Source organism: Peromyscus eremicus, chromosome 10 (genome assembly GCF_949786415.1).
Source record: "Peromyscus eremicus chromosome 10, PerEre_H2_v1, whole genome shotgun sequence".
Taxonomy (NCBI): Eukaryota; Metazoa; Chordata; class Mammalia; order Rodentia; family Cricetidae; genus Peromyscus; species Peromyscus eremicus.
The window spans coordinates 24,371,768-24,390,470 of NC_081426.1; the positions used below are offsets into that span (position 1 = coordinate 24,371,768).

The 18,703-nt window shown below is 43.6% G+C and overlaps 1 protein-coding gene across 1 annotated transcript in view; it reads right to left on the reverse strand.

The window, feature by feature from the left end:
• LOC131920884 (ankyrin repeat domain-containing protein 26-like) overlaps positions 1–18,703 on the reverse strand; it is a 136,413-nt gene that overhangs the window by 84,585 nt on the left and 33,125 nt on the right. The window contains 2 exon segments of the mRNA XM_059275347.1: positions 5,481–5,575; positions 5,671–5,793. Coding sequence (XP_059131330.1) covers positions 5,481–5,575; positions 5,671–5,793 — 218 coding nt within the window.

Here is an 18,703-nt window from a genome sequence, read left to right on the forward strand (position 1 = left end):
CACAGCTTGCAGCAGATAAGGAAAGAGACTGTGAGTGCAGGTGGAAACCTCCATCACATGGCTTGATCTTAGGAAAATGTTGACTGGGGAGGGAGTTTTTCAAGATGGCATCTTTATACAAATTTCTTTACAGGAACTCCCCTTTTCTCACTTAACGCTGTGATAGGGAAGACAGTACATTTGATTTACATTGTCCACACCAGTAAGAGTCTAAAAGATGTAGGCAATACGGGAAGGACTAGGGAAGATGTACCGAGGACCTAAACAGCATATGTGGTAGCACACGGCAAGTTTGCTCTTAGGGAAGAGATAGTAACGGAAGTTGAGTATAACAAATATTAGGAGTTAAAACAAGCCTCTAATGTATTTATCAAAATATAGCAATATAAAAATACTAACAACAGTCCGAAATTCTAGATTATTCCAATGTGAGTGGCGGAAAGAAGCCAGTGCACTTCCCACTGAACCCTCTCCAAGGCCAATGAACTACTGACTGGACATCCAGTGTGTATGGAGAGACTGAAGTGGGCTACTTCCCCCCAGTTGACAGCCATTCCTCACCAGCTCTGTGTCTGACCTAATATCTTTGTGACTCTGAAGTGACACCATTGGAATGTAACTTAGCCAGCCACTGCCTTCCACCAACCCAAAAGTCAAGATATCATCAGACCGCACCCCAGATAGCAGGGCTCCCACCTGGTTGTAACCCACCCAGCTGCTGATCTGATAGGGCATTCAAAAAATGCCTCGATTTATGACTTTCTTCATTCTGCTACTACAAGATTTTCATGAAACTGCTGTACTGTGGAATATTTAACTATGCAAAGATGTGTTACATTTGTTTATGCTGTAGAATATTACATTAATTGTATAAAGATGTTACTTTTGGTTATGCTTTTGTTTATGCTGCATTTGTTTAACTATGCAAAGATGTGTTACATTTGTTTTAGCTGTGTAAAGGTGTGTTACTTTTGTTTATACTGTATTTGTTTAGTTATGTGAAGATGTGTTGCATTTGTTTCACCTTGCCTGCCGAAGGCACCTGACTGGTCTAATAAAGAGCTGACTGGGCAATAGCTAATCAAGAGAGGGATAGCTGGGGCTGGCAGGCAGAGAGAATAAGTAGGAGGAGAAATCTAGAATGAGAGAAGAGAGAAGAGAATGAGGAGAAAGAGGAGGACATGCTCAGGGCAAGAAGCCAGGCAGCCACCAGCCAGCCAAACATGAGAAGTGTGAAAGTAAGATACACAGAAGGAAAAAAAATAAAAAGTCCCAAGGCAAACGGTAGATATAGAGAAACAGGTTAATTTAAGTTAAAAGAGCTAGCCAGAAATAAGCCTAATCTAGGCTGAGCATTCATAACTAATAAGAAGTCTTCGTGTTATGATTTTGGAGCTGGTTGGTAGCCCAAAAGAAAAAGCCTGCTGTATTGCTGCTACATTGGAATATTGAATTTGGGGTGACCCTTCCAAACATTATAGGCTATTGCTATTATTCTTGGTTGCCCACCAGAACCTGAAGATAAGATCCCATTGCTGAAGACACCACATACTTCTGTCACAGGACTTGGGGAAATCAAACTGGTATTGAACTAGATGCTTTCTCCTTGATAGCCAGCTTTCCTAGTACAAAAGGTAGTAGGAAGATGGAAGGCAAAAGGTACCAGCAGTCCTGCCCAGTTCTAAACACTGACAATTACAATAACAACTTTCCAGGCAAGATATGCCCATTGGTGAAACAGTGGTATTACTGTTATGGGGGAAACCAACTACTTTTTTAAAAAAAAAATCAGATTTAAAGCCTATTCAACAGGAGGGACTCATGCCTGGTACTAGAAACCTGTCCAAGGACCTGTGGCTAGAGAGGTCATAAGCCCTCTAGCATATTACTGTGATTTTGTTAAATTAGTAACATATCTAGCTGCCTTCTAAATACTTATCTTTGTACCCACAGGTTAGTACAGCTTAGACCCCTCAGGAGGGAGGCTTCTTTTGCAGTGGAGAGGTTAACATAGAGAACCACACGTTATCAGGGTGCTGAGAGTGAGTGTGGAGTGCTCATCCCCAAAGGGGACATCTAATTCCCACTCCTTCACCTTCAGCTACGGGAGGGTCATGGAAGAGGGGCGCAGAAAGTCTGTAAGAGCCAGGGGTCTTCTGTGAAGCAGTGTCTTCTAGACATGGCAGGCAGTTGTACTTATGAGCTCTTGACAGATATGCTGGCTACACATGACCTGCACGAGATAGAGCCAGTCAATATTATAGAAGATCAGGAGGCTCACAAGGCCCTGCTTCTTGTTGAGAAGCTACAGGTAGTTGACTACTGATATATGTATAGATATCATATCTATCTATGTACTGATATATGTATCCTACTGATTTTATATATATATGTATATGTATATAATATATGTACGTGATGTTGCAAGGAGAATATTGGTAGAAAGACCTAAAAGAGGATTTGATCAAAATAAAATGCATTCATGTACAAAGGGAAAATAAATTAAAAATAAAAAATTAAATGAATATTTATAAAATACAATAATTATTTTACTACATATGTCCTGCATTTTCAGAGCCACATAAACTAGCAAGCACTTCAGAACCTTCATAGGCACTTAAGACAATCCCAAGGAGAGGCTGGCAGAAGGGCAGGGCCCTGCGGGTGTGCCTGTTTCCCTATGAGGTACCAGGATATCTTTCTTCCTATGAACTAACTGCCAGTCCTAAGTCCCTCTTCAGGAGCACTCAAAGGGATCTTCCATAAAAATCTGAAGTCTATGATGCAGGCGCCCCTGGAACAGAGACGGACTCAAATGATCAAATGCATGACTTCTATTTTCTTGCTCCTGGGAAAAAAAACCAATGAGTCTGGTATTGAACTAGGCACTTCCTCCATGATAGCCAGCTTTCCTAGCGCCAAAAGGTAATAGGCAGATGGAAGGCAAAAGGCACCAACAGTCCTACCCAGTTCTGAACACTGACAATTACAATAACAACTTTCCAGGTAAGATATGCCTATTGGCACAGCACCTACCCTCAATATAGGCACTATTGAACATACAGGACTCTGGCGTCTGTCAGTCCTAACCCTTCCATACCCCAGATGGACATGGAAGGACTTGTGCAAACAGGTGCAGCTGAGGAGACACCTGCTCCAGCACAGAGAACTAATTTCTGGTCTCCTACTTCCTTAGGGTCCCTGGGCTGACTAGTTTTAGTCAACACGACACAAGCTAGAGACTCATCTGCAAAGAGGGAATCTTTTTTGTTGTTTTTGGTTTTTTGAGACAGGGTTTCTCTGTGTAGGTTTTTGCTCTGTAGACCAGGCCGCCCTCGAACTCACAGAGATCCCCCTGGCTCTGCCTCCTGAGTGCTGGGATTTTTTCTTTTCTGGTTCTTCAAGACAGGGTTTCTCTGTGTAGCTTTGGTGCTTGTCCTGGATCAAGCTCTGTAGACCAGGCTGGCATGGAACTCACAGAGATCCTCCTGGCTCTGTCTCCCGAGTGCTGGGATTTTTTTTTTTTTCTGGTTTTTCAAGACAGGGTTTCTCTGTGTAGCTTTGGTGCTTGTCCTGGATCTTGCTGTGTAACCCTGGCTGTCCTGGATCGAGCTCTGTAGACCAGGCTGGCCTCGAACTCACAGAGATCCACCTGGCTCTGTCTCCTGAGTGCTGGGATTAAAGGCATGCACCACCACCGCCCAGCCAAAGAGGGAATCTTAACTGAGACAATGCCTCCATAAGACTGACCTGTGGGCAGGTCTGTGGGGCATTTTCTTGACTAATGATTGATGAGGGAGGGCCCAGCCCACTGTGAATGGTGCCACCGCTGGGCAGGTGGTCCTGGGAGCTATAAGAAAGCAGTTGAGCAAGCCATGAGGAGCAAGCTGGTAAGCAGCAATCCCTCATGGCCTTTGCTTGTTTCTGCCTCCAGGTACGTGACCTGCTGGAGTTCCTGCCCAGACTTCCCTCAGTTAGCTGTTATCTGGAAGTGTAGTTGAAATCAATGGTTTCCTCCCCAAGTTGGCTTTGGTCATGGTGTTTTGTCACAGCATTAGAAACCCTAAGGCACTGTAAACCAAGATGTGGGTAGATGACAGCACAGTGCCCTCAGCTGCAGAGACGCTTCTGTATTGCTGGAATTATTTGAGCGCCTTTAACTCCAACTTTGATGTATGTCACAATTTAAACGAAGAATTTAGTATTTCTCTCCAATTCTGATTTCAATATATTATGACATATATATTCATCAGGTAGAAGTTAAACATGTAAAATCCTTTTGCATAAAAATGATAATTTTAATCACAACAATTATTAGTCATAGTAATTCAATTAACAATGTGAATGAGATTGAGGTAGACACTGAACTAAATGTAAATTTACATATTAAATAATAATCTTGGCTATACCATATTCCTTTTCACATTAGAGGAAAGACAGTTGATGACAAGTAATATTTCCAAGATGACACATAAGCAGGTCCAGAGGCTGGCATTCAACCCCAGAGAATGTGACTCTGAAACCTAATTCTCTTCAACACACACTTGACTGGTCTTCACTGAGGAAAATTTATTCACAGAAAGCTATTGTATCCACACTTTCCAAGCCAAATAAAATGGGAACCTTCAAAATTCACTACTGCGGAAGAGGTGAGAAATACTGACTGGAGATTGTCAGTCACAATGAACGGTCATTCAGAGATCAAGTGACATGAATAACCTTCAAAGACAGTGACTCACAGCAGGGCTATACTGATAGAAATTCCCACCATGCCCAGCGGGACACTTAGTCATTTCCGCCTACTCATTTCCGGGTCATACGTCCTGTGTGACCCATGACCCTGTGGCTGCGTGGTTGCTAAAGCTCAGTGCAACCACGTGATCTATGCGCAGTAACCACGTGGGCCTGTGTGCGCAGGTGCGGCTTGGCCTTTAAAAGCCGGCCCCCATGTTCCCTGTCCCCTCCACACACGTGTCCTTTCAGCAAGCCTGATCACATCTATCCTTTTCTCCTCATCTTAATAAAACTCTTGTTAGTGGATTCTGTCGTGTTTTGTGACTTTTCCTCGCAGGGTAAGAGCGCCGCAAAAAACCAACACGTATGATGAAAAAGTATATTCAGCGCCAATTGGTATTTAATGACTCAGTTTTTTTATAAATATCAATGTCAATTAAATTTGGATTTAATTTATAGGAAAATGTACATTAGAAGCTGGGAGGCAAAAAACAACACACACACATACACAAAACAACTTAGGCCAATGTGGAATCGGACATAAAACTGCAAACTCTTTACAAAGCAGGAAATTAATCTGAACAATTATCTTTTCTATTGATTTAGCTTTGTTTTGATAATTCGCACTACACTCTCATTACTGTGTGTTAAACTTCTCCTATAAATCTAATATGCCCGATGCCCGTGGCTCTCACCCTTCTGATCGCCACTACGCTGGCTCTTCTCAGAGAAATGAATGCCTGTACCTGGCTGGCCACGCATGGGTCTGTGCATTTCCCAACAACACTGACGCCGGGTGTTTGCTTTCCGCTAGAGAAACGGACTGGGATTCCATGTCTTCCTGTATTAAAAAAGAAAAAAAGTTTAACTTATTTTAAAAACACAATATTACATGCTTTTCAGCTAAGCGTAAAGTCTTTTTAAAGCCAGCTTTACCCTCCATTCGATTGGGTTGTAGACCGCTGGTTGCCTGGAGAACTTAATGGGTTCCGGCCAATCTGCTGGATACCCAATCCAGAGGCTGGATTCGGTGAACATGGGTGACTGGATCACTGGAGTCTGTAGAGAGAAGAAGTGTGGTCTTGAGTCTGAGAGGACTGACACCCTGGCACCCACTTGCCATCCCCACCACTGCTTGAGGAGCTACACTGGATCCCAGGAAGTACACGGAGTGTCCCGACACCACAAAAGATGAACGCAGGTGAGTGAGCCTTCTACACCATTTAGAACCACGGTCTCAGAAACTGTTGTGCAGACAGACAAATGCCCCAGACACCAAAGGTAAACTGCCGATTTGCAGGTCTGCATCCTCAGACCTGGGACATCAGCAGAAAGAACACTTTGGTCACAGAACTCTTTCTCAACTGGGAGGGTGCACTGACTTGTGATCAGGCCACGTCTCTACCTGCACATCTGGAAACAAACGAAAAGGAAGAGGAAGGCAGTCTCCCTAGTGCGAACAAACGCTGACTGTAGCCATAACACCATCTTTCACTTTGATTGCTTATTTTCATTTTAATCTTTTCTACTTTAACTTTTTAGAATTTATACATTTGGACTTTGTTTCATGTTGTGTCTTAATGACTGTGGTAGTTTGAACAGGTATGGCCCCCATAGACTCAAGTGTTTGAATGCATGGCCCATAGGGAGTGGCACTATTAGGAGGTGTGACCTTGTTGGATAGGTGAGGCCTTGATGAAGGAAGTATGTTACTGTGGGGGCGCGCTTTGAGGTCTCATATGCTCAAGCTAAGCTCAGTGTAGGACTCAGTCTGCTTCTGCTGCCTGCAGATCAATATATAGGACTCTCAGCTCCTTCTCCAGCACCATGTCCCACCATGATAATAACAGACCAAACCCCTGAAACTGTAAGCCAGCCCCAATTAAATGTTTCCCTTTATAAGAGTTTCCATGGTCATGGTGTCTCTTCACAGAAACAAAACCCTAAGTAAGACACTAGCCATCCTAAACATGCCCCAGGACATCAGTGATGACCACTGAGTGTCTGGCATCCCCACTCTGTCTTGTGGGGGTGGGGAAAATGCACCCCACCACAGCCTTCTGTGGCCACAGTGGACTCCCTTGGATGGCTGGGCAGGCACATTTTGTTCAGGTTGGCTTGGTTGGCAGGTTTCCTTTTGCTTTTGCTGGCTAGTCCACTGGAGTCTCAGGTCTGCTCCTAACTGTCTGAAAATCCTGTTGGCAGGCCCTAGATTTCTCCTTGGACAAGTGTCTCTCTCTTGGTGAGCTTGGGTAATGACCCCTCCCTCCTAGAGACCCCTCTATCTGACATGTGAGAACCTGGGGGACACGCTTGGCTCTGGACCTTGGCTCCCAGTCACCACTCGCAAAGGGGATCAGCTCTTTCCTTTCTGACTGATACACCTCTGGGATGTCTCCTAAAGACTCCAATGCACACCCAACATTACTGGTGTATCTTAGCACTCAAAAATGGTCCTTATACTCCCCTAGATAATCAAACAAAATTACAACCTTTACAATTTTGTGGGCACATGGACCAACAGAAGGGGATACCCCTCCCTCCCTGCCCCCTCTCCGAAAATTGCCTATGTTTCCACCTGCTTCCCCCATCCCCAAGCTTTCCCTTGCACTCTCTGTTACCCATCTCACCTACTATTGGCCATCAAAACCTCCTCTGCATGGCTGACTGACGGCTCAGTGCTCTGGGTCCACCCCTCAGCGGGTCACCAGCCCCCCAATGTCTCCCTGCCACCCACATGCAATGTTGCTGTCGCCACAACTGCCACAGCCATGCAGCTCTGGGAGTGTGATGATATTTTGTTTGTGATCTAACAAATAAAGCTTCCCTGGAGATCAGAGAGACAAAGGATCAAGCCACAGCCACCACTTCTTACCTCGACAACTCCTCAGTGTGAAAGAGACTGAGCTCCTGTCTCCTCCTGCCTTATATTCCTCTCTCCATGCAGTCATAACACGTCCACATCCCACCTCCCTAGCACTGGGATCAAAGGTGTGAGATCCCAAATGCTGAAATAAAGGTGTGTGCCACCACCGCCTGGCCTCTATGGCTAACTAGTGGCTTAGCTTCACACTCTGATCTTCAGGCAAGCTTTATTTGTTAGATCACAAACAAAATATCACCTCTCCAAAAGCCCTCCCCTGCTGCTGTTCCCTGCTGTCCCTGCTGCACAGTGACAAAAGTCCACTGCCAGAGCCCATGGTCACCCGAAGCTGCCTCCCTCCCCTTCCTGTCCTGAAGCCAAATTCTCCACCTTTGATAAGCCCCTCCTTACCCAATCCCTAGCAACTCTCAATCACTGGCCTTTTCAGATCCCACCTTCCACCTGCCTCCACTTCCACTCAACCAGTTTCCATCTCCCTGGGAACTGCAGTCCTGCCTGGCCTGCGAACTGTGCTATCTCTCAGCTCTCGCCTGCATCTGCCCAGCCTGCTCCTGCTCACAGCTCCCTCCTAGGAGCTGCCTGCTCCATCTTTTCCCCTGGTGGAGCTCCTCCTAAAGCTCACACAGGACCCCCAAATTTCTTATGTCTTCCTCTCTTCTATGCTTCCTAAAGTCTCTTATCTCTGCTTATAGACTCTTAAGGTTAAGCCTAAAATCAGACCTGCTAGATAGATGGTCCTCTTCACAGATCTGCTGAATACAGCATTTGAAATATTTAAACTTCCCATTATAGAGACATGCCAGCTCCTCACAAAAACCTTTTAATCTCCAAAGAAGATAGGACATGATGACTATTCCACCTGAATTATAGTAGCACTAACCACTCAAAGAAACTGCCTCATGTCTCACCTGCCAGGGTTCTGCACAAACTAAACACTTTGGGGTTGATTGCCTTACTCTTATTGGATGTAGGCTGGAGGTAAATAGGCAGAAAATACTTCAGGATGTATGCTTGCCCCTGATTGAACCTGATGGGAAATACTTAAGCCCTGGCAAACTATGACTTGGGGACATTTTCTGAGAAACCAGAGATGGACCTGGCCAGAGAGTCCATCCACCTGGCCAATATTTAATTAAACTTTGCTTCAAATTTGACTTTAAACTGTGGCAGTGGTCTTATTTTTGACTGGTGGCATTAACATTTTCTGGAGGCCCCAGCAAGATTCCCATTGCCCATCCAAACTCTAAAGCTGGACCTTCACTCTGCAACTCCAGGGCTGAGGGACCACCTCAGGAGGCACATGCCTTGAGGTGTTCCAAGGCTCAAAGGCTGCCATACCGTGGCTACCAGAGTGAACTGCCATACCGAGAAATACATCAAGGATCTACAGAGACCTCCTGGTTAGTCATAGCCTGGTTCTGTTTTGTGGGATCCTTCTCTGAGATGTGGAGGGGGTTTGACAGGACCCCAATATTCTCCTGTCCAGAGCAAATAGTGAGACGTCACTTGCCCACCTGGTTCTGGTTGGTTGGAAAGTTTTGTCTGTTTCCTATAGGAATTTTTGTCTCTCTTGTTGCAAAGTTTTGTCTGTTTCTCAAGGAAGTTGTGTCTGCCTGGTTTCTTGGAAAGTTTTGTCTTCTCTGTTTTCTGGTGTGTCTGTAAGTGTTGTTTAAACATGGTATTGAGACAGAAATGGGTCATATATTTTTGCTGTCTCTGTGGCCACCAGCCACCAGCCACCACTGCTGCCATGCTGCTTCTATGGCCAAGGCTCAGAATGTATCTCTGAGCTCTCTGATCACTGGATTTGGGTTAGCAGGAGTTCAGATGCCTGTTTTTGGTCTGGATAACATTAAAGTTGTTTTTTGCTCTTCTCCTTTATTGGAAAGCTGGCTCTAGAGCTGGGTTATGGTTCTCCCTTCTCTAGACCCAAGCATATGTGAAAGTTTCCTCTATGTCCTGTGTCCGTAGATCTACCTGACACTGTGACAAGGAAAAGAAAGCAAAAGAACAGCCAAAACAATTAGCCTTGGTTTATGTGAACATTCTGTACCTCAAGTTTTATAAGTTTATTTTTTGAATACGGTTAAAAATCTGCAAAATCTGTGAAAAAAAAGTTAACTTAAAAACTCATAATATGGGGGTGATAGTTAAAAATCTATTCATAGGTAATCTTAAAGGAACCATATGGCATGATTCCATTTGGGAATATAAGCAACATGTGGATTGCCACCATTTTTAGACAACCACATGGCTGGCAGCCATCTTTGCTAGGATTGGAGAAGGCAGATGTCATGTGACTTCACCACCATCTTGATTAAAGGTGACCATGTGGTATAGACCTACCAAGGAGGCAACAGCAGGTCTCCAAGATATTTTGGATTAGGATGGATTTTTGTATGATAATTCATGTCCTGTCCTGAAAACAAGGTTGATGAAATACAGCATTTAAACACAATTCTTGTTTAATAAGGTATTAAAGCTGTACCTCCCTGCTTTCATATGCAAGAATGTACCTTGTGCTGGCAGCCAAACTTTGTGATATAAGAGTCACCCAGGTGAACGGTTTCAAAGATGTGAAGGGGTCATGGGGAACATCTGAGGCTTGCGAATATGCAGCATGGCTAGAGTTCCTACAGAGTCCAGTGGCAATGGTGGACCCTAGCAATTTTGGAAATAACTGTGCCATGTGATAGTCACCAGAAGCACCAGCCACAGTGAAATGGAGCAGGCTGGAATCTAGAAGGCAGGCTATGTATGTGCTGCTGAGGGTGAGGCCAGAGAGGTGAGTCATGCCCTTTGAGAAAACCCAAAGGATTGTGAATAAATCCCAGATACTGAGCTATGGATTCTTTGCACTGTTGGAACTTGGTTTTGCCTTATGCTGGTTGTGTTTATGCCCTGTTTTCTACTTCTTGAAGTAAAAAAAAAAATACTTTATTTTTTTTGATATTGCAGGAGCACACAGTTGAGAGATTTTTAACTTTTTTAAGAGGAAATTTTGGAACTTTACAGAAAACTTAATAAAAACACTGGATTTTGTGGTGATATTTTATTTGTACTCTAACAAATAAAATTTGCCTGAAGATCAGAGGACAGAGACAGCCACTAGATTAAACATAGAAGTCAGGCAGTGGTGGCACACACACCTTTAATCCTAGCACTCAGGAGGCAGAGATCCTCTGGATCTCTGTGATTTCAAAGCTAACCTGGACTACACAAGTTTAATCCAGTCTAAAAGAGAAATAGAGCCAGGCAGTGGTAATACACTCCTTTAAGCCCCATACTTGGGAGTCACCCCAGCACTAGGAAGGTTGAGACAGGAAGTGATATGGCAGAAAAAGTGACTGGGCAGAAAAAGGAATATAAGGCAGGAGGAGACAGGAGTTTGGTGTCCTTTCAGCTGAGGACTCAGTGGCATTCAGTCTAAGGATTTGTGGAGACAGGATCTTGTCTCCCTTTCAGCCTGAGGATTTGGTAGTGGTGAGAAGTTTCTCTAGGGGCTTGTTCCTTTGTCTCTCTGATCTTTCAGCATTTACCCCAATAACTGGCTCTGGGGCTTTTATTATAAGACCAATTAGGATTCGTGCAACAGATATTTTTTAAGGAATAGTTTTTAAGATATTTAAATTTGTAAGGCTATGAGACATTTTAAGTTTATAAATTGTTTTATATTGTTAATATTTTAACTTAAAAATAAACAAAAAGGTTAAAAATTAGGGCCACAGCTATGAGCACCAAATACTAGACAGCAGAAACTGGGATATTCTTATAATACAGCAAGACAATGACCTAAGCAGTCTGGCAAAGGGCTTGGAGCAGCTTCTCAACCTATGAGTCTCGACACTTTGGGGGTTGAAAGGCCTTTTTACAGGGGTAGCCTAGGACATAGCCTTGGGTGTTTGCACTGACATTCATAACAGTGACAAAATTGCAGTTGTGGAATATCAGTGGGAGTGATTTGTGTGGTTGAGGGGTCACCACAACATGGGGAACTGTGTTGAAGGATCAGAGCATTGGGAAAGCTGAGAACCGAGAACCACTGGCTCAGAGAATGTCTCTCCTTACCTAAGGTCTACTCATGCCTAAGAATGTATGTCTAGTCTCCTTGTCCTTGCTAACTTTGTTAAGCTTAAGCTATTTTGAGAAACTGAGTCATATAAGAAACTGTTACATTCTTTAATGGTGTACTATAAAAGGATCAGGAAATTTCCCAGTCTCTCTATGGACTGTGTTTATGAGTTAAAAGTTTTACTTTGACACTAAAAAAAGCTTCAATTCAGATTTTTATTTATTTATTTATTTATTTATTTATTTATTTATTTATTTATTATTTATTTATTTATTTATTGGTTTTCCAAGACAGGGTTTCTCTGTGTAGCTTTGCGCCTTTCCTGGATCTCGCTCTGTAGACCAGGCTGGCCTCGAACTCAAAAAGATACGCCTGCCTCTGCCTCCCGAGTGCTGGGATTAAAGGCATGTGCCACCACCACTTGGCAGAAATTGTCATTTTTTAAGGCTAACTTGTTGTAAACTGTTAAAGATGATTAAGACATGAAAGTAAATAGTCACCTCATAAAGATCAAATTCTTTATCATACTTAGGAGTCATGCTAAGTACCAATGTAATTAGTTACAGGAAAAAGATTATTTAGCCTCATATATGCATTTTTAAGGTAAAGTCTAGGTTTGCTCAGATATACTTAACAGACAGTGGCCCTCAAAATTGTCAGAGATCTGATGAATATGGCATTTATTAAAATAAGGCAGATCTTAGCAATGATCTCAAGGTCTCCAAAGAAGATGATGGGGCACCACGATGACTCTACTTGGATTGTGGTAACACTAACCACTGGGCAAGACTGCCCCAATGTTGTACCTGCCACCAGGACCCTTCCCAATCTGTGGACAAGCAGGACACTGGAGAATTGATTGTCCCACTTTTGCTAGACAAAGTAAGGTCAGTCCCTACCATGTTCCTCCTCCACAAGGAAGCCTCTCATCTTCTAGACCTGATGGTCAAAGACTGATGCTGTCATGGTACCTCTGCCCCCCAACACCATGGAGACCACAGGACCCTGGGATGACTGTCTAGGTAATGAACCAGTCTCTGTCATTTTAATTGATACGTAGGCCATTTGGATTATACTTCCTGCTATACTTTATCCTTCTCAGATCTCTGATGGTATTGATGGCTAGGATAAGAGCTTTGTCAGCTTAGCAGCAGCAGGCAACCAGGTTCTTCCCCAAGGCTGCAGCCACCTTGTTAGCTCATTTCATATGCAAAAATTAGGCCTTGCTTTTTCTAGAGCTACTAGGTCTCCTGTTGAGAAAAGGAAGACAGGTTTGTCTTGCTAACAGGCTTCATATTAAATGATAAAAAGATGTCAGATGTAACTGTCCACTAAAGGAACATGATTTACAATGATGTTTCACATGATACATTGTTTTCAGTAATAACTACATGTGTCTCTAGTAAATGATTAGATGGAAAGAAAAAGGGTTAAAGTCTATGCAAGTTTTGAGGGTATAAGAAAATGTTTTAAGATATATAAAGGTCTAAGGATGTGAAGGCTTAAGTAAGTTCTGATATATAAATGCAAGTTGTAAGGTATAAGTAAGTGATTTAAGGTATGTAAAATGAAAATGTTTCAGATTTCTTTCCCTTTCTATTCTATTGTTACACTAAGATTTCAAAAGTTCAGAGTTTTAACATTGATCAGTAGAGTTCTGATAAGCTGGTATGCACTGACTACTTACTGTCCAGTCACAAGCTCAAGATTTTAAATTTCCTTTGGTTGTCTTCTGAGTATAGAATTAAAGGTGCTTTTATTGGGCTAAAGACATCTCTGTCCAATCTATATCTGGCTCTCTGTGAGTCTACTCGAGCTGTTTTACAGACACCTGTTACCTGCTTTTTCTTTTTTTCTTTTTTTTTTTTTTCCTTGTATTTTTTGGTTTTTCGAGACAGGGTTTCTCTGTGTAGCTTTGGAGCCTATCCTGGAACTCACTCTGTAGCCTAGGCTGGCCTCAAACTCACAGAGCTCCACCTGCCTCTGCCTCCCGAGTGCTGGGATTAAAGGCATGCGCCACCACTGCCCGGCTTTTTTTTTCTTTTTTTCTGCTTTTTCTACAATGTGGATATCAGTACAGATTTCAGTACTAATGCTAAAATATCTAAAACTTTTATGTCTTTTTGTAAACTAAAATATAAAACAATCATGTAAGCTTCAAAGAATCTAGGGAGTCGTAAGACTTGGATCCACCTCTCACAGGTCAAAAAGACTCCATATAAGAACAGCCTAAGTTTCCCCACCTGTCTATTCCTAAGGATGTTATCTCTCTCCTGGTCTTGGGACTCCTCCCTTCCCCCAACTACTAGGACTATGGGCCTGAAAGTTCCAAATGTAAGATTTTCCTTTACATTCCTAAATTTTAACTTGTGTCTAGTGTATATCTGTCTCAGCAGATTTCCACTTCTTTGACAGACACTATCCAAGTATGGCAGGCTTTCTTGGACTGCCAGCCCCCAAATCATGACATGGAGACTTATTATCTTAGGCATGTTTCTAGCTAGCTTTTTTTTTTTTTTTTAACTTAAATCAACCCATTTCTATTAATCTACGTGCTAACCCAATGCTTGTTTAGGACAAGGACAGTTCATCTATGTGCTGTCCATCCTGCTTTCCTGCATCCCCCAAGTCTGGGTGGCTGATCTCTGGCTGGCTGGCTCCTCTTTTCTCTCTGTCCACCATCTATCCCTCCTCTACCTAGCTATTGGCCGTTTAGCTTTTCATCAGACCAATCAGGTGCCGTAGGCAGGCAAAGTGAAACAGCAACACATCTTGACATAGTTAAACAAATGCAGCATAGACAAACACATCTTTACACAGTTAAATATTCTATTCCACAACATCCAAGCATCAGCTGCTGACTACAGCCTGCTCCAAATGACTGTGAGTAGAGGGCTGGAGAGATGGCTCAGTGGCTAAGATTGCCTGCTGCACAACCAGCTAGAGCAGAGTTCAAGTCCCATCACCTTGTAAATAACATGCTTAGAGTCCAGCAAGTGCCTGAACTCAGCTGCTGTGTTCAACACCTTCTTCTGCTTTTGTGTTTGAAGGTATACCCATCCACCCACCCATACAAGTATGTGTGCACTCACACAGATACACACAGACATATACACACTCACACAGATACACACGCCCACACAAGATATATACAGACACTCACAGATACTCACACAAATACTGACACATAGACACTCAGACACACTCACACAGATACACATACCCACACTCACACAGATACAAAACACACTCATACACACATACACGGACAACTCAAACACACACACTCACTGACACACACTCACACATACACACTCAAGCACATAAATAAATGATTGTTTCAAAAACAATGTAGATGAGGCAGGGGAGGTTGTACAGTGGGCACATGCTTGCCTCACAGACACTAGAACCTGTGATGAAAGAACCCATGTACCAGATGGTGCAGCATGCATTTGTACTGCATTCCAGAAATCCATGGGGAGACAAACAGGATGCTCCCCAGAGCTTGCGAGGCAGACAGTCTAGTCAAGTGGGAAAAACTCTGGGTTCACAGTTCAACACAATAAGGCCAGGTGTGACTGCAGAAAACTCCCCAAATCAACCTCAGGTTTCCACGTGTAAAACACACACACTCACACACACACACACACACACACACACACACACACACGTACACCCCTCCCCCAAGTGTGGTAACTAGCCTTGAAAACCCTGATTTCAGCTTGGAGATGGATCAGTTGCAAAGTGCTTACTGGACCAACCTGAAGACCTGAGTTCAGACCTTAGCACCCACCCGAAAGCCACGTGAAAAGACATGGAAGCGGGCATCTGCCACCCCAGTGCTGGGGGTGTGGAAACACAAAGATCCTTGGGGCCAGCTGGCCTGCCAGGCTAGCTGACACAGTGAGCCCCAGTTCACTGACAGACAGTGGCTCAAAGGATAATGGAGAGCAATGGAAGACAGTCAACACTGCCCTGTCTCTGCACACACACACACACACACACACACACACACACACACACACGACCACACTCAGTTGCACACACACTTATACACTATATATATACACAAAACAAAGAATAACCACTGTGAAGGACCAGAACTCAGCTGTCAGTTGTTTATAAGAAATACAAAGCACAGCTAAAGACACCCCAAAACTCAACCAGTGAGGATCAAGCTATTAAGCAAGTGGACTCCCCACAGCATCAGTGTGACTACTCTCACGGTAGGTAAGAGGAGTGCAAGTCACAGCTCACCAGAGGCGGGTAGAACGGGCTGGCAGTGATTCCTCAAGGTGATGTAAAATCCATGTTTAGATGAGAATGTTAGGTCCCCCATTGTCATAGAAACAAACGCTAACGGCATGGAAGAACAGGTAGGTACCAATCCATCAATAGTGAGAAACTTCAACACCTGACTTTCGTCTTTAGATAGAACTTCTAAACTAAAAATAAGAAATTCCAGACTGAAATCATACACAAATTGATTGCACTTAATAGATATCTAAAGAATATCCCATCTGACCAGTAGGGGATGCACATTCTTCTTGGTGACTAATGGGCCTGTACAAAGTAAGCCATTTTCAAATAAAAACACAAATGGCCAATGAACATTTTAAAATGTGTTCAGCTTCCTTAGCCATTAGAGAAATAAACTTTAAAACTGTTTTGAGATCCCATCTCATGCTAGTCCGAATATCTAGCATCAGGGAAACAGTGACTAGAAATGCTGGCAAGGATGTGGGGAAGGAAGAACTTTAAGGATGCTGGGGGGAGTAAAGTATGCAGCCACAATATGTAGTATATTATATATTATATAGAAACAGCAGTACAGAGGTTTCTCAAAGTCCCACAGCAGAACCACACATGATCCAGGAATCTTTTTTTTATTAAATTTTTTTATTATTTTACATACCAACCACAATTTCCCCTCCCTCCTCTCTTCCCCTTCCCTTCCCCCACCTCCCATCTACCCCCTCATCTATTCCTCCTCCCATGGGAGTCAACAAAGCATGACATATCACGTTGAGGCAGGACCAAGCTCCTCCCCCTGCATCAAGGCTGGCCAAGGCATCCCATCATAGGGAATAGGTTCCAAAAAGCCAGCTCATGCGCCAGGGACAGGTCCTGGTCCCATTGCTAGGGGTCCCACAGACAGACCAATATATACAACTGTCATCCACATGCAGAGGGAGGGCCTAGGTCGGTCCCGTGCAGGCTCCCTGGCTGTAGGTCTAGAGTCTGTGAGCTCCCACGAACTCAGGTCAGCTGTCTCTGTGGGTTCCCCTTCATGACCTTGACCCTCCTTGCCCATACAACCCCTCCTCCCTCTCTCCAATGCCTGGTGTTTGGCTGTGGATGATCCAGGAGTCTCAATCCTGGATATGCACACAAAGGGCAGTAGGTCTCAGGGTTAGGGAAACAGCAGAGAAAAATTTGTACATCTGTGTTTACTCTGGTCTCAAGACCTAGGAAATGGATTCAGTCTTGATGACCAACAGCATGGGAATGGATAAAGTGAACTGGACATGGTACCAGCTAGACTTTTAATCCCAGAACTTAGGAGGCAGAGAGAGGTCTCCGAGTTTGAGGCCAGCCTAGTCTACATAGAGTTCCAGGCCAGCTAGAGCTACATAGTGAGACTCTGTCTCAAAAAAAAAAAAAAAAAAAAAAAAAGAAAAGAAAAGAAAAGGAAAACTAAAGTGAAGTACATATATAAGAAAATTTAACTATGAGGGAAAATGAAATCTTTTTTCAGAAAAAAATCAATAAAACTAGAAATTATTACTTTAAGCAATGCAATCCAGACCAAGAAATTACTTCATGCTTCTTTGCATATGGTCTTAGATCTTAATTTATATATAATGTTAATTGCATTTAACAGAAATCCAAGGAATATTTGCGCATGTGTGTCTGGGTCTCTGTGTGTGTCTGTGTAGTGTGTGTGCTGAACAGGAAGATAAATCATATCAGAAAGGACCAATGATGGGGGTGGGGAAAGAGTTCATAAAGATGATTATGGGTAGGAAACTCATAAGACAGTCCAACAGAATCCCTATGAAATTGGAGCATCAGGTGACCAGGTTGGGGGGTGGGGGGAAGAGCCCCAATTAGTGGGAAAGACAACCAAAAGCCACACTGTAGTCGAATGAGAATGTCCCCATAGTCTCTGGCAGCTGAACACATGGTCCCCAGTAGGTGGCTCTTTGGGCAGGTTGGGGTGTACAGCCTTGCTGGAAGAAATGTATCACTGAGCTGGGCTTTGAGATGTAAAAGTGCCCACGGCTTTCAGTTGGCTCCCTCCCCCGGCTTTGTGCCCTGGTTCAAGAAGTGAGCCGCCATGCCTGCGGCTTGTACCTCAGCTCCACCATAATGGACTCATCTCTCTGGCACCTTAAGCCAACAACCCCCTTAATCTGTCTTTGGCCATGGTGTTTTATCACAGCAACAGAAAACTAGTACGAAAGTACACACAACAATCCTATAAGAAAATGCACTGGCTTGTGTACTAATATAAAAAAAACTTAGAAAACAAAACAATTCTCACTATAAAAGACCCTGTGCCTATAAACATGCAATGTACAGAGGGAATCACTGAGAGTTTGAGTTCTTCCTTCTCCTCATGGTTCTCTCCACCCCGCTGCCCCTTGACAGCCCCCTTGGGCTGCACCACCCTCTCCATATCTCCCGCCACATGTTTACTGGTTCCGAGAACCTGTGTCTCTGTCACAGTGTTGATCATGTGGTTTTGGGGTCCTGATTGTTTTTCCATGTAACAAAAGGCTTCCTGAGGGAAATGGCTCTCTCTTGACCTCCAGGGTTGCTAACTTCAGCTCGTGAAGATGGAGGTTTTGAATAGTTTATTAAATTAATAAGCTCGGTCGTCTTGACCGCAGAGTATCTCAATGTGTCATCCAAAGCACATTTCTGTCTCTTAAAGTGACATGTCCTGCAAAGAACATTCCATGCTCATCTGTTTGAGAAATGACACAAAACTATGCAGCAAAGGTCTA